The 16,303-nt window shown below is 43.4% G+C and overlaps 1 protein-coding gene across 1 annotated transcript in view; it reads right to left on the reverse strand.

Moving 5' to 3' along the window:
• Positions 1 to 2,089: 2,089 nt before the first annotated feature.
• PSMB2 (proteasome 20S subunit beta 2) overlaps positions 2,090 to 16,303 on the reverse strand; it is a 37,017-nt gene continuing 22,803 nt past the window's right edge. Inside the window, exons 4-6 of the mRNA XM_070404717.1 lie at positions 5,895 to 6,057; positions 4,325 to 4,374; positions 2,090 to 2,323 (exon numbers count right to left, since the gene is read on the reverse strand). Of these exons, the coding sequence (XP_070260818.1) occupies positions 2,216 to 2,323; positions 4,325 to 4,374; positions 5,895 to 6,057 (321 nt within the window). The 3' untranslated portion in view covers positions 2,090 to 2,215. The remainder of the gene's footprint in view (positions 2,324 to 4,324; positions 4,375 to 5,894; positions 6,058 to 16,303) is intronic.

Here is a 16,303-nt window from a genome sequence, read left to right on the forward strand (position 1 = left end):
CCCTGTTGTTTGCAATTTTCTGACCCTGGATTGCTAAGTGCTTGAACAGGAAATTGGCATGGTTCTTGGAGCTGAGCCCTCCCATTAGGGTGCTTGGGCAGTGGTGGGTACTCTTAGGGTCCAAGGCCTTGCTGTTTTTACTGATGGCAGGAGGAAAACTGTTGACAAACCAGAGGTGCTACTGAGGAGTTGGCACCCTTCATCCCAGAATCTTGACCCTCAAAAAAGGGGTGCTGGCAAGAAAACTCCAATGGGTTCTTTGGACCCCTCCCACTCTTGGAAAGAAGTGGGCAGGATCAAAGAAGACAAAGCACAAACTGTAGAACTTGAATCCAGGCTGCACTTCACAGCCCTGTCATTGTCTGCCCTATTTATTTGTGTGTTGAAATTAAATTTGAAAGTTTTAAAATGTCCAGCGCAACTGATTTATCCCAAGTTGAAGATTCGTTTCACTATTTTCTGCTCATGCTCCGAGATGTCCAGCTAGACCAGGATGGAGAGGGTGTTTCGGTTCAAAGGAGTGTTGGGGGACAGGGAGCCAGAGGGAAGAAAGACGTGTTAGGGACCCTGAGGTTGTCGCTGGGATTTTGTATTTGCTTGTTTCCTTTGACTCTGCCGGTCGATGCACCTCCCCAACTCTCAGAATGCTTTCTCATCTCTTAATAAAACCTTTCCATTGAATGTGAAGCCCCTCTCTCCCCCTTCAGCCCAGGTCTGGACTTGCCTCCCAAGGGAGAGTCCTAGGAGGGGACTGTGAGATGGGGTACAGGTGGTGGGTCTATTTGGCTTGTCAGTGTGGCTTTTAGTTGTGTGTGTGAAGTGACTCCTGGGTCTGTATGTACATTATTGAGACTTGGTGGGCCTGTGCGAATGTGTCAGTCATGGGTGGTGGGTCTGTGTGTCTGTGTGAATGCTGGTGACTGTGTGTGTGTGTGTGTTTTAAGCCAATACTAACCCAGCTCTCTCATCTACTTGAGGATTTCACTCTTTAGGCATCATTTCTTTCCTGCATCATCAGTCCCTCCCTCTAACTAGTTTACTATATCATTCCCCAAAGCACACATGTTCTAGGACCTCTTACCTTACAAAACATTAATCCTTTCCCCATATATTTCCCTGGCAGTAAAGTTTTTGAAAGTTTGTTATACCCCTAACCCCACTTCACTCTTCAACCCACTTCAAACAGTGGTATTAAAGGTTGAACTAGCTATGGTCATACGAATCATCTTTTCCCTCATTCATACAATAATTAACTTTCTTCTTATGGTATAAAGCATTTATCATCGGTGTACTAAAGTGTATGACATTTAAATCTGATGGTAACACTGTTAACACACATGTTCTGATCTGCAGGTAGTATCTTAGAGATGATATTTCACTTCATAAATGTTAGAAATGCAAAATCGCAGGCCACACCCCAAACATGCGAAGCTATAGGGGTAGGACCCAGAAAGCTATGTTTCAATTAAGCCTGCCAGAGGACTAGGATGTGTGCTGTTTGAGGATCACTGCCTCAAAGAAACTTCAATCCAGGAGTTCTCTGTCAGGACTGAGGATAAGAATTATTTGGGAAGCTTTAAGTATTCCTAGCCCCAAACCTACTTAGTTGAAACCTGGGAGTGAGTGCAGCCTTATTTTTAAAGGAGGGTGTGTGTGTGTGTGTACATGTGCACATTTTATACTGGAACAGCATATCTGAAGTTTCCTCTGGGAGGGGAAGCAGGTGATCGAATTTTAGGGACAAGAGAAACATTTTTTACTATGTGTCTTTATACTCTGTGCATTTTTTTACTAAGTGCACGTAATACCTATTTATATTAATTATTTTAAATTTTTTTTAGCTTAGGGGGAAGAATCACTGCTTTAGAAGGAATGAGACATTAGCCAGCAAGATATACGAATGAGCTAGATGGGAAAGAAGTCAGGCAGTAAAATAGAACGTGGGGGTGTTGGGCTGCTAAGGGGCAATCGGAGCACGAACAGAGGGAAGTAACAGGAGGAAAGACAGTCTCGGCCAAAAATCCAAGCAGATGACCCTTTCTCCATCTCCTTCCTGAGTGATGTCAGGTAAACTGAGATTCAAACCAGCTCAATTTATCCATAGTCAGCTTTATTCTGAATTAACCATCTATCAAGAGTGCACGTCAGGAGAGTAGAAAAAAATAAACGAGCTCGTCAAAAAAAGTTCCCTGGCAAGTGGGGAGAGGGCATTTTGTTAGGAGCTGCGTTTAGAGAAGGAAATGGTGGCCAGGTCATGGATGCCATTTTTGTCAATGATTCGAACACTGAAGGCTGGCAGGTTCAGGATGAAGCGCTTCTGGAGCTGCAGAGACACAAAGGAAATCAGTCAACAAACATTCACTGAGCACCACTGATAGGCCAGGCTCTGACTGAGGCACTGGGCACACAAGCTTTTGTGAAGCTTATATTCTGCTGGGACTAGGACACTGAAGAAAGCCCAAACTACAGCTGAAAGCTGACTGGAAGGTGGTGAGCAAGAACTGGGAGCTGCAGCTGGGAGCCTGTCTCTGGCCAGTCAGCTGATGAAAGAATGAGACAGTCTGATGATCTGTACCCCACAGTCTTCTACCAATCAGCCTGGTAAACACACACTTCTCTTTTAAAACGTTCCAAGGTGATAAGCCAACAGAGGAGTGATCGCCCTAGCAATAAGCTTTGGACCAAAGCAATGTACCCCTAGGTCCTAACAGTTTTCTCCAGTCACCCACCCATACTCTCAGGACCTGGTGTGTGTGAGTGTGTAGCAGGAGGGGTGGTAGGAAGGATGTTGGCAGAACTGCTTTTGGGACAAACTTTGCTTCTGTCTCCTCTAATCCAAGCTGACCTGTCATTAAAGTAACATTTCTGCATCTCTTAAGACTCTGCTTTAGAGACTTCCAAGGAGCTGCATGGTCTTGTGTGCATGGAAGCAGACAGCCCACTAACCTGGCTGGAAATTACTGAGGGACAAGCTGGAGGAAATTTTTGCTCCTGTGGCTACCGGTCCTGGACACCTCACTTAATAGTCTCCAGAGAAAAGGCACAAAATTCTCTACCTATTTCCTGAAGAGCCTATCCCAGAAATATCCCCCTCCCCAGGCCTACAATCCCTCCCTGGATGCTTCCCATCTCCTTCACTACTGAGAACTGGGCAGCAACAGCCAGTTCACTTCCAGATCCTCTCTTTCTGATGACTCTTATTATCCAGAAACACGACTCAAGATTAAGAAAAGGTAACAATAAGGAAATGTGGGTTTCTAATATGATCACGTTTAGGATTTATGAGGAATAAAGCCTCAAAGCATTTAATATTCAGTGGCTTCTTCCTGGCAGCTCCTTGAACACTTGGGGTTGGCGGGCTAGGCTAATATGACCTCTCAGCTGAATGGTTAAGAAAAACACATGAGTTTATTCTCAGCATCGGCTTTGGAAAGGGGATTCACAAACAAGAGGAAGAAGGGGGTACTGTGGGCTGAAAAGGACAGGCTTGTGTAAGAGGCAAACTGACATTATGTTCAAAGCATCCCCCCCACCCACCTGCTCTCATCCTCCCACTCTCACTAGACTATGAATTCAAGTTAATCCTTAGGCCACAAGAACAGTAAAAGAATGAAAAAGCCTCAGGGAGCTGCTTTCTTTTCTTTCTCATCCTCCATTCACACCCCAAAGCCTCTGACTCGTAGTAGTACTAGACTGGGTGGGGTCTGTGGCCTCATAAAGTAAAGGCTACTCTCCCCTTCTGCCCAAAGCTTTCTAGTTGCTTTCTATGGCCTTTGGAATTCTCAGGAGAGGCTTCCTCTCCAGGACTCATGCACCGTTAAGGGGAGCAAACACTATAGCAACTCCAGATGGAACAAGAATAAAGCAGGTATAAAGGGCAGCAGTTGTTCCAGTATGGCCCCGTTACCACCTGCAGCAAAATCACCTGGGCCTGCTAGTTAAACTATTCTCAGGCTCTACACCAGGACAAACGTGTCAGAAGGGGGCTGGAAGGCTGAATCTATTTGATTTTTAAAAACAAGTTCCTCAGATGATTATTACAATGCTAAAATTTGAGAATCACTGGTCTGGATGAACCAAAAAGAAAAGTAATTAAATTGTAAAACATTGACATCGATGAGGAGATGACCCATGAGAGGAAAATATAACCTTATTACCCACCAAACTCTATCCCTGGCAGCAACTTCACATCTGGCTAGTGGGTATTTATTACAGCTTCTGGCAAGGATCAGAAAAAATGTAACGGAGGAATGGGAACAACATTGGCAAAGCGAGAGACAAAGCATTCTTTCAGTCCTTTCAGAATCCCACGGGAGCTACTCACCTCCTCTAGACATTTCTTGAGAAGCTCCAATGCCCGCTCACGTGAGAGATCTGAAAGAATACAGAGGCCAAGCACTCAAGGTTCTGCCATTAACTTTTGATTAAGTTTCAAACTTCCTCAGGTCAGCATGTCACACAAACAGAAAAGGGGGAAAATGCCTAGCCTTCTAGCTTGCAACAAACTTATTCCATATGCAGTTGAGGGTGCCCCAGACCCAATGCTCTGGCAGCCACAAGCCATTGCAAATTGATTTGCTATAGAGAAGGGTAAGCATGACGGAATTCTGCCTCCCATGGCTGGGGCCTGCCTCTAGAGAAGTCCAGCAGTCTGCCTCTTTTTTATAGCCCCCCTCCCCCCCCACTTCACCCCAAACCCCCTTTAGACCAGGGCTTAAACCAGTTCCATCTGCCCAAGCCAGCTGCAAATCAGGAAATGGCAGGACAGGGCCAGAGTTTCAGCCTCACTTTCCCAGCTGGTTCTCAGTTTAACAATGGAAAGAGAATTCATAGGATGGGGCTGAGACTCTCATAAAATAGGAGCCAAAGGAACTACCCATGGGCATGTCAAACTGGGATGACCTATTACGCAGTTAGGCTTCAGGGTGGTTGATGGTTATATTGGTGGGTAAATCAGCTGTATTTCTGACAGCTGCCAAATCAAGAAACAGTCACTAGGAGGCCAGGCTAATTCTTTTCAGGATGTGAGCTCTGGCAAGGCTGAGGTTGAGTGAGGGGGCAGCACCAAAAAGGAATGAAAAAGCCGGATTTTTATTCTACTGACAGGGAAGAACAGAATGTAAGGAGAGAGGTGGTTATTTACACTGCATCTACAGCCTGTAAACGCTAAGATTCCCAAATGTCTATTGCTCACAGTGGCTAAAGTCAAAGTTGGGATTGGGGTCAGAAGTTAGAACTTAGGGCAAAAGCATCTCTATGTCAGAGGCTTTGCCAAGATGACAATTTATTGACAAGTAAAGAGCAAGCTTTATCTTGCAGGATGGGGGCAGCCATTAAGTAACAGGAACCAAGGGAAGGGCCTAGACCAGTGATGGCGAACCAATGACACGTGTGTCAGAGGTGACACACGAACTCATTTTTTTGGTTGATTTTTCTTTGTTAAATGGCATTTAAATATATAAAATAAATATCAAAAACATAAATCTTTGTTTTACTCTGGTTGCAAATATCAAAAAAATTTAAATATGTGACACGGCACCAGAGTTAAGTTAGGGTTTTTCAAAATGCTGACACGCCGAGCTCAAAAGGTTCGCCATCACTGGCCTAGACTTATGGCCTTCAAAAGCTCTGACATTTAAACAAAGATACCCTCAGCTGTCATGCTGGGGAACTTGTTCATCCTCATAAGCTCAAGAGGGACTTTTATCAGCTTTTCAATAACTGTACTGGCCCACAGGAGAAAGGAGCTTCGAGAGGGCACCTGAATTTACTTCTTAGGATCTCTCCTCTATTTAAGCCCTGGCCACCCAACTCCATGGGGTAGTGCACAAAATCAGGAAGCAGCTGAGGGCAGAGCTCTGCTACTTTTCCCCACCTAGGTTGCTGGAACTTACTTGGTGTGTAGTATCGGTCCAGGATACTGAGAGTCAGGAAGGCACCATATCCGTGGGCTGCGAAAGGGGCCTTGGCCAAGGCTGCCAGGTAGTCCATGTAGTAGAGTGCTGGACCCTCATGCTCATCGTAGCCAGCCAGGAGGAGGTTTACGTGATACGGGGTCTGCAAAAGAAAGACGTGGCAAAGTGATCGTCAAAGGAGTAACACCAACATTGCTTTCTATGACAAATGGGAACATTCCAAGTCTTGATGAATAAAAAATAGCAGCAACTAAGTAAATCGTAAAATTTAGAGGACCCTAAAGGACACAGAAAGTGGTAAGAGCTTAAGAAAGGTCCACTTGTCTTCTTTGAACAGAAGAACACTTGAAAAAGCTGCTTTCTTAAAGCCTATGGACCAGAACCTGTTACAAAAGCATTTCAAAGGCAAAGCATGGGTGCTCTCGTGTCTCTCCTAATGGCTGAAACAACAAACACAATTCTGAGTGTCAAACCACATCATCCTAAATAAACAGGCTCAGGCCAAGCACCTGAACCAAAATCTTAAGTGGTTAACTGTATGCCCCTCTATTAGAAACAATTATTGGGAGGGGGAAGGATAGTAGGTCTCAAATGTTTAGGTTAAATCACTAAACTTTTAATGCAGACAATAATAATGAAAGTCCATAAATAATAATTTAAAAAAACATAGAAGAACTGTAGATTTAGATGAAATGCTAACATTTTTCTAATATAATAACATTCCCCTAAGACAGTGATGGCGAACCTTTGAGCTCGGCGTGTCAGCATTTTGAAAAACCCTAACTTAACTCTGGTGCCGTATCACATGTAGAAATTTTTTGATATTTGCAACCATAGTAAAACAAAGACTTATATTTTTGATATTTATTTTATATATTTAAATGCCATTTAACAAAGAAAAATAAACCAAAAAAATGAGTTCGCGTATCACCTCTGACACGCGTGTCATAGGTTCGCCATCACTGCCCTAAGATAAAAGTAATTTTTTCAATGAGACAAATAAAAAGTAATTATAACTTGGATTTATAGGTCTCCTTTTTTTGTTTTTTTAGGTATCTTTCTTTGTTTTACCTGCAAGTCTAAGAATGCAAGTTCCTACAGAGAACCTTGACTAAGTCTGCTTTGTTCTTCATGTCCAAGTGGATTATTTCTTTTCTACACCAGCTGGGCCATTTTCCATGTTAAATTCAGTCTGCCTATGCCCCCAGGCATTAGCAGCATGACTCTTATATGGCTTCCTTTTTTTCTGCAAAATGGGTTTTCCCTCTTGCATTTGCCTCAGTGAGCAGGTAGTGGGCAGGCCTTGCCCAAGGTTATGTACTCCTCCTTAAACTTATGTATTCAATTAAGAGCACATTAAATGAAACTGAATACCTTTATGCCCTATGATACAGCATCCTATACAATAAAAGCCTAATATGCAAATCGACCAAACGGCAGAATGACCAGTAGCTATGACATGCACTGACCACCAGGGGGCAAGCACTCAACGCAGGAGCTCCCCCCAGCCCACAGGCCAGCCAGGGTGGGTGCCAGAAGTGGCGGGGTGATCGGGGGGCGGGGCCGGCGAACGGGCAGCGCCAGGCCTGCCAAGGCGGGTGCCAGTGGGGACCCCCCAACCATCCCGCCAGTCGCCTCACAGATTGGCCCTGATTGCTGGCCAGGCTTAGGGACTCTACCCATGCACAAATTTTGTGCACTGGGCCTCTAGTAAATTAATAACAGCTAATGGTCATAAAACTGACATATTACATCAGGGGTGGGCAAACTTTTTGACTCGAGGGCCACAATGGGTTCTTAAACTGGACTGGAGGGCCGGAACAAAAGCATGGATGGAGTGTTTGTGTGAACTAATATAAATTCAAAGTAAACATCATTACATAAAAGGGTACGGTCTTTTTTTTTTTTTAGTTTTATTCATTTCAAACGGGCCGGATCCGGCCCGCGGGCCGTAGTTTGCCCACAGCTGTCTTACATTCTTTGAACACTGGTTAACATGGGCACTTGGCAGCCTGAAGAAACCCATGTTAGAACACATGAAAATATATTTTTTTACTTGAAATTCCAATCCAGTTGTGCTAAGTAACATCTCTCTGATTATAGAGTAGATCTAACCTGCAAACAAGTTTCTGCCTTGAGGATAAGATGGCTGATAGGCTCCAAGGAGTAAGAATTGACCAGCAGTAGGCAAGTCTTCTGAGAAAATAATTACCTGCCTATCACATGTCCCAGTGGGTAGTGTGCCAGGCTCTGGAATTCTCTGCTGCATTCTGTGACTATGTGTTGAGTACACTTAACCCCTATGAGCTTCTGTTTCCTTATGTGTAAAACTGGGTTAATTAATCTTTCCCCTTTCTATCTTCTAGGGAGTATGGTGAGAAAAAAATAATAGAAGTGAACTATCCCAAACTTTGGAAGAAAAGATGCTACCTAAATTCCTAGTATATTAGCTATTTCCTTTTGACAGCTTACCACTTTATTTATTTTTATATTTTTTAAATGTATTTTATTGATTTTTTACAGAGAGGAAGGGAGAGGGATAGAGAGTTAGAAACATCGATGAGAGAGAAACATCCATCAGCTGCCTCCTGCACACTCCCCACTGGGTATGTGCCCGCAACCAAGGTACATGCCCTTCACCAGAATCGAACCTGGGACCCTTGAGTTCGAAGGCCGATGCTCTATCCACTGAGCCAAATCGGCTAGGACCAGCTTACCACTTTAAACAACAGCAAAACTGTTTAAATTAAAGATAAGAAATATATACAGTATAATTAATAGCATTTTTAAAGTGTGAAAACAGTACTACAAAATGAGGCAAACAAAATACCTTGGTATTCTTTTTTTTTTTTTTTTTTAATATATTTTATTGATTTTTTTCAGAGAGGAAGGGAGAGAGATAGAGAGTTAGAAACATCGATGAGAGAGAAACATCGATTAGCTGCCTCCTGCACATCTCCTACTGGGGATGTGCCCGCAAGCCAGGTACATGCCCTTGACCGGAATCGAACCCGGGACCTTTCAGTCCGCAGGCCGACGCTCTATCCACTGAGCCAAACCGGTTTCGGCCCTTGGTATTCTTATAGTTAAAAATTAGAATAGCAAAGGGGAGAGGGAGGCACTGAGGAAGAGACAGAGAGAGGAAGAGAGAGAGGGAGAAGGAGGCGGGGGGAGAGATAGAGAGAGAGAGAGAGAGAGAGAGAGAGAGAGAGAGAGGATTCTAACGGGTGTCTCTCCCCTAAGAGATTTAATAATACCATCACAATATAACTATCACAAAATAAGTTCATCTTTTTGCTAAAAGAATAACTCTACTCTTCTTCATTCACTGGCCAGAACATCCATTGTATGCTTAACCAAAATAATTTTATCAAGATGCAATGGCATATTAAGGATCCACCCAGATATCCAAAGAGGCCTAACTAGCAGAACCCAGATATGTTCTGTCTCCAATGAGGATCTTGCCCATACTATTAGATTACATTGTATTTAAAACAATTAATGATTTTATATGAAACTACTGGCCTGGTGCACGGATTCATGCACACTGAAAGGAAACTGGGAGCCCATGCTTGTGTGCCCGGGAAGTTTCCATGTCCCTGTGAGCCATCGGGAAGTTGCATGGGGAGTTTGTCTTCCTCCCCACAGCTTCCTGAAAAAGTATTTCCAAATGTCCCTTCTGCAGCCAGGGAGGAGGTCCTCGGTGGATGCCTTGGGCCATGCTGGATGCTTTCCACCGCTCGGAGCCAGATAAGAGACGCTCCAAGGTGAACAATATTAAGTTTGGGATCTTGGGGGGCAGGGATGCTCTGTTGCCCATGCCTCCACCTTTCAGATCCATCTCTCTTTGACTTTTACCCCGACTGTCAGTTTCCACCTTGTTATATTGCTGTCTTCCTCTGTAGCTCCGGGGCAATTGGTAAGGGATGAGATCTTGATGCCTGAGGCAGAGGGCGGCATTATCAGGCTCGTCCTGGTTACTCCAAGTATCTGCGCTTCAACCGGTCTCTGGAGATTGTAACTGCAGGCTTATGGGGCATGAGGGATGTAGCAGTGCGCTAAGCGGCAGGTGGCCAGGACGAAGCTTGAGCTGGGGCTGGGTGCCACCACTCTGCTTGCCAGCCGTGAGCCCGGCTTGAGCAGCACTTCTGCTGTGGGAATGCACTGACCACCAGGGAGCAGCTCCTGCATTGAGCGTCCGCCCCCTGGTGGTCAGTGCATGTCAAAGTGACTGGTCGACCGGTCATTCCAGCCATAACAGTTGGTTAGGCTTTTATATATATAGATTATGTCAACAGAATTCATAAAGTAAACTCTATTGCTTAATTGTTCTATATGATATTTATTTATGCTTAAGTATCTGACACACACACTTGTCAAAGTTGGTATTCAGAAGCTACAACACGTGGTACAGAAGATAACTCACAAATTATTGTGTGACTTCGAATTACCAACTCTTGCATGTGTGAGATGCTTAAGCATAAATAAATGGTGTTATCTAGACTAATTAAATCAATACATCTGTGTAACAACTTGCAGTTTCTGAAATCCTTCTGACAATGCTCCATCAAAGATCTCTGGTTCACACTAGTTTTTTAAAATTTCAAATAAAGTCTTGTGTACTGTCATTCTCTTGCTCTTCTAAGAATCATGACATTCCAAGTGATTAACCCACAGTTATGGATTTCTTGATTGTTATACTCCTGATTCATTAATGTTTTCTTGGAATTAGACAAATTCCAAGCCATTCAATTTTGTGCTAGTCTTACAACATACAACACATATGACTGCTTGGGGAATGTTTAGGGAAATACTTAGTATGTTTAAGACACAACCCATCTATTCAAATATTTATACTAATTATAAGCTCCATGAAGGCAGGACTGTCTGGCTTGTTCAAGGATGTATAAGCCTATAGTGTATGCTCAATAAATATTTGTTGAATGAATAATAATCATACCAGAATGCATTATATATGTTTTAATTATATATATATGGTTAATGCCTAGTATCACAAGTGGAAAGATTAAGAAAACCACTAAACAAATGTCAGAAAGTGACAAGTCCTAGTTTTGAGAACTGGTTCAAGTTTAAATCAATTGCCATCCTCTCTCTGAATGCACAAATATTGTTGCTTTTTGCTAGACTCTTGCATTCTTCTCTTTCTACCTCCCTTTAGACATGGGCTGCTAAGTAAAAAAAAATTTAGGATACAGGTCAAGCATTTAGAATTAAATAAGAACATAAATGCCCCAGATGAAACAGCTGGGCTAACTGCAAAATAGACCCTGAATTTGAAATTTGGCTCTATTACCAGATGTGTGGCTTTAGAAAAGTTAGTCACTTAACCTAATCTCTTATTTTTAGTGTTTTCATTGAAAACATGCAACAGTTCACAGTACAAATACCAACGTGCTTAAAGTTGTATCTGATATACTAAAAAAAGAAAAAAAAATTTTAAATGGACCATCCTGAGTATTCAAAATGAACTTTAGCTTCTAAAATAAGGTACCACCCAATTTTGCCTCTTTACAAGTGGGAAAAAAATAACCTAGACAAACGTTGTATCTTTTCCTCCCTTAAAAAAATATACAACATAAACTTATTTTTAAAGTGGAGAACTTTAAGCCATTTTAAGATCTTCTTCATCTATACAACAGGATAAAAACAAGGTACATCAGATAGTTGCCAGGAGGAGGGGGTTGGGGGATGGGTGAAAAAAGTGAAGGGATTAAGAAGTACAAATTGGTAGTTACAAAATAGTCACAGGGATGTAAAGTACAGCATAGGGAATATAGCCAATAATATTGTAATAACTATATATGCTGCCAGGTGGATATTGGAAATATCAGGGGGAACACTTTGTAAAAGATATGATTGCCTAATCACTATGCTATACACCTGAAATTAATACAAAATATATTGAATATATACTAATATGCAAACACAAGTAAACTTTCCTTAAGTTAAATGAAACATTTCCCTCCCTCCAACTCTTGTGCATACAACTCCTTGCATATTTCCTCTTTCATGAAAAAGAAACACTGTAGTGATTAAGAAGAGTGTGAAATTCCATAAATTTTACAGCTAAAGAAAACAGTTGTGATAAATACACTGAAACAACAAAATCAGTGATGAGAGTCTGGGTGGTGACAAGCAGCAGTGTGACATCTGGCGGAAGCCAAAGTCACAGCAAGGGGGAGAGAGGTGGGCGTGAGGAAGCATCCTGCCGAGCGTGGACACAGAAAAAGAGAGGAATTGACAGTCTTCCTTTGGAGCCGGGCCAGCCTTTGCCACCTCTAATTGAATAGAACGACATTGCTGAGAGGCGCCTTGGAAAACAGTGCAGCTTCTTTTGCTATGTGCTGCACCTTGGAACATTAAGCAGTGTGTGAAGTATACTTCCATTCCTGGAGGGACAGTAATTTGGAAGGAGATGCAGAACTATTAGTGGGACAAAGGACTTGTCTAGTGTTAACAGTGTCTTAATAAATAGACTTCTAAATACACTACACAAAGACTGAGCTTTGAAGGGAAGTGCCTGCTATTTCTTTTAGTGCAGCCAACTGTCAAAGCTGCCTAAAATTCGATCTTTGCCACTGAGAATATTTCACAAAAATGCAGTTCATAGTTAGAAGGGACCTAAAAGCTCAATTAGTTTATCTAACATCTCTTTCACAAACGTGGAGACTCGGCTCAAAGAAGAGACAGTGACTTGCCCTAAACTACACAGCTAATTAGTGTTAGAGTCAGTTCCAGAATTCAGACTTCTTGATTCCAAGTCTTGTGTCTTTTCTAGGAAACCATGCTGCCTCTACAAAATGGAAATTAGTGTGAAAATATGATTCAATATGTAAATGTCAGTTTCACACTCAAATATTTCAGAATGTACTACTTTGCATACCAGCATCTATTGTTCTCTATTTCATGCATTACATCTTATGTGACCAATAATATTTTAAGTTTAAAAAGGGCAGGTTTAACACCCAACCATTATGACTCCTCTAAAGCAGCGGTCACCAACCAGTGGTCCATGGACCACTGGTGGTCCATGAGGTACGAAAGGTTGGTGACCACTGCTCTAAAGGGTTTAAAACTATGTAAGATATATAGTAGGTACTCAATAAATACATGTGATGATAAATAGATACCAACCCCTTAACTGCTTTGCAATGCCCCAAATTTCAACTTCATTAACAAATAAGATGATGAATTATTTTTCTTATACTGGTGCTCTGAACTCTAAATCAAGAGCTTATCTATATATATAAAACCCTAATAGACAAATAGACTGAATGGCGGAACAACCAGTTGCTATGACATGTGCTGACCACCAGGGGGTGCGTGGAACATACCAGACGTCGGCCTCGGCAGAATGGTGGAGCAGATGAGTGGGGGTGCCAGATCAAGACGGGGCTTCTTTGCTCCCACGTACTGCGGTCCTGCCCAGCACTCACAGGTGCTGCTAGCGCCTGGTGCCATCAGCGGGTGTGAGTGGTGGCTACGGGCCCCAATCACCCCTCAGGCCTTCTCTACCTCCCCCTGCTCCTGAGGGGCGATCAGGGCCGGCAGCCACCTGCTTGCACCTGCTGCTGGCACCAGCCCCAATCACTCCACGCTGTCAGTGGGTGCAAGTGGGGCTGGTGCCATCAGCGTGTGGGAGCAAAGGCAGCGTGAGTGGGGCTGCCGGCAGACAGGGGACCGGGGGCCATGGCAGGAGGGGCCAGGCTGGGGTGCGGAGGATGGGCTGAGACCTGCCCCTGTGCCCACCACAGCCTCGTGGCCCACAGTTTCTTTCAAGGTGCACGAATTTGTGCACTGGGCCCCTAGTTTCCAATGATAAGAAGAATTTACTAGCTATTTGCTTTAGGTGGGTTTGATGGTATAACTTGCAATGTTCACCATTTCAAACAAAAAGATCTCAAAAGATTTCAGCAACATCTAACTTGATTTAACAAGTACCTTTTCTAGCACTAAAAGATTATGGTTCTCTGGATGGAGATGGGGCTGGGGAAGAACTATCTATTCCGAATGCCTAAGCAATACAGAATTGTTTGTATCCTCTCTGACACAGCCTTTTTAAAGGAAATCATCAATCCTTTTTTTTTTTTCTAATAACAATGACTATGCCTTAAGACTTCAACCAAGTCCTGTAAGATTTGAGACTATGAAATGGACAGATGCCCCAGTCAATTTCAGTTTGCATTTGGAATGTGAATATATTATAGATTCAATAAATGTTATTTGGCATTTAATCTGAGAAGCATTATGCCAGGTGATGAAGATGGAAGCCTGAATCTGAAAGGTAGACAGGGTACAAAGGATTCCAGATGGAAGAAACAGCGTATGTGAAGGCCAATAAACAGAGAAACATGGACTATCTGGGTAGTGATGAATATGGGACATGTGTACCTAGTGAATTTTAGCAGCAAGCAGAGAGGAAATGTAATAAGAGGAACTGATGAATACTGGCATTGGCTTCCTAAAGAAGATGAACTTCAGTCTATAATCCATGGAGGGGAGCCAGTGAAAACTATTCCCACCCTCCTGCCAATCCAAGCCTTTTTCATGTCTTAGAACACTGCAGAAGCAGTAAGGATAGAGAAGACATGAAATATCAGAAGATAGAACTGATAGAAATTACTAACTAGTAGACTAGAGGATGAGGGAGAAAGAGTTGCTAAAAGAAATCTCAATAAGGGGAAAGGTGGTAGAACAAATGAAAAAACTCTAGTGGCCCCAATGAGCTTAAGTTGAGCTGTCCAGAGGTAGCTGAAAGGAGAAAACGGTGTACAGCCGCAATCATAGACTGAATGAAGAGTCAGCCAATTAAAAAGTTTCATTTGTCATCTACTACCAAGCCCTCTGTGGGCTCACAAACTGCCCTCCCTCAGACAGCAATCAGCCCACAGAAGTGTTTTGTTTTCCTGCTGGATTATTTAAAAAACTATTTCAGGTGGAGGGAACAGCCAGTGCAAAGACCTTGAGATTGGACTGTATCTCGGGTGTTGGAGAAACAGCGGGCCCTATGTGGCTGAAACTGAGTGAGTGAGGTGGAGACAGGGAGGAGGTGAAGGCAGGGAGGAGGTGAGGGCAGGGAGGGGTCATGCAGGGCCTTGTGGCCTGCTGGGCTTTTACCCTGAGGGAAGAGGGAGGGCCATCAGCTAAGGAAAGCAGAATCCAGTCACTATCTGTGACAGTTCCCACCATGCCCTGTTGTGCCCCTCCCAAAGCTCCCTGTTTCTGGCAGAGACTTGTGCAGCAGAGATCTCTGGCTCTGGACTCAGCCTGCAAGGTTCAAATCCTAGCCCTTCCACTTACCAGCTGGGAACTTTGTTGTTTTGTCTGTGCCTCCATCTCCTCATCAGGAAAATGGGGCTGATAAAAATATCTCTTTCAGAAGATAATAATTTAATAAATAATAAATGTTAATGAAAAAAATAAAAGTTTCATTTACACAAACACACATTCCTATGTTTACATGTGGAAGGCAATGAAGAAAACAAATACAAAGGGACACTGGCAGAGGTATTCCTAGATTGCCTTGAGAACACAAAGCTGACGGTGGGTGATGCATGTGTGTGGGAAAGTTCAGAGAAAGTGTCCCTGAAGAATGCAATTTGGAAATGTGGAAGTATATTTAGGGGAGAATGATCAGCAAAGTGGTGGAATGGACAAAGGCACAAATACTAGAGAAAGCCAGAGCAGGTTAGGGGAAATGCAAGTGATCTGGTATGAAGAGGAGATTGTGAGTGAGAAAGGTGAGAGGTAGGACTGGAGAGAGAGCAGGTGAAGAAGTGAAAGAAGACAGATGGAGAAACCAAGATGGCGGCATAGGTAAACACCAGAAATTGCTGCCTCGCACAACCACTTCAAAAATACAACTAAAAGACAAAACAAACATCATCCAGAACCACAGGAAGGCTGGCTGAGTGGAAATTCCACAACTAGAAGGAAAGAGAAAAGCATACCGAGACTCAGAGGAGGTGTGGAAGTAAAGTGCAGAGGTACGGAGGCACACGTGGAAAGAGGCTTTTGCATATGAAAGGCCTGGCCCTTTGCAATCTGAAAAGTACCTAACAAACTGCAGCTGGGTCAGAGAGACCCAGAACTTCCAAAAGAAGGCCCAAGGCCCCACAGCAGCTTGCATTGCTTCACAGCTGGGCCTCATCTGGGCACCTCCAAACCCCAAAGAAGAGGAATCTGCAGATCTCTCCATTGCTCCTGCTGGGTAGTCTCAGGCAGAGGCTAAATTAGCACCTCCTTAGAGATCCAAGAGCCAGTGTACCCAGTGGTCAGATTGGGACCATCCAGATTACAACTCCTCAGATCCATAAGGCACACACTCAGGGGGCAGACTCAGTGAGCACCAAAGCCCCACTGAAGCA

This window comes from Myotis yumanensis, unplaced genomic scaffold (assembly GCF_028538775.1).
Source record: "Myotis yumanensis isolate MYYU_CA2020_CCGP unplaced genomic scaffold, mMyoYum1.0.hap1 SCAF_2, whole genome shotgun sequence".
NCBI classification, from domain to species: Eukaryota; Metazoa; Chordata; class Mammalia; order Chiroptera; family Vespertilionidae; genus Myotis; species Myotis yumanensis.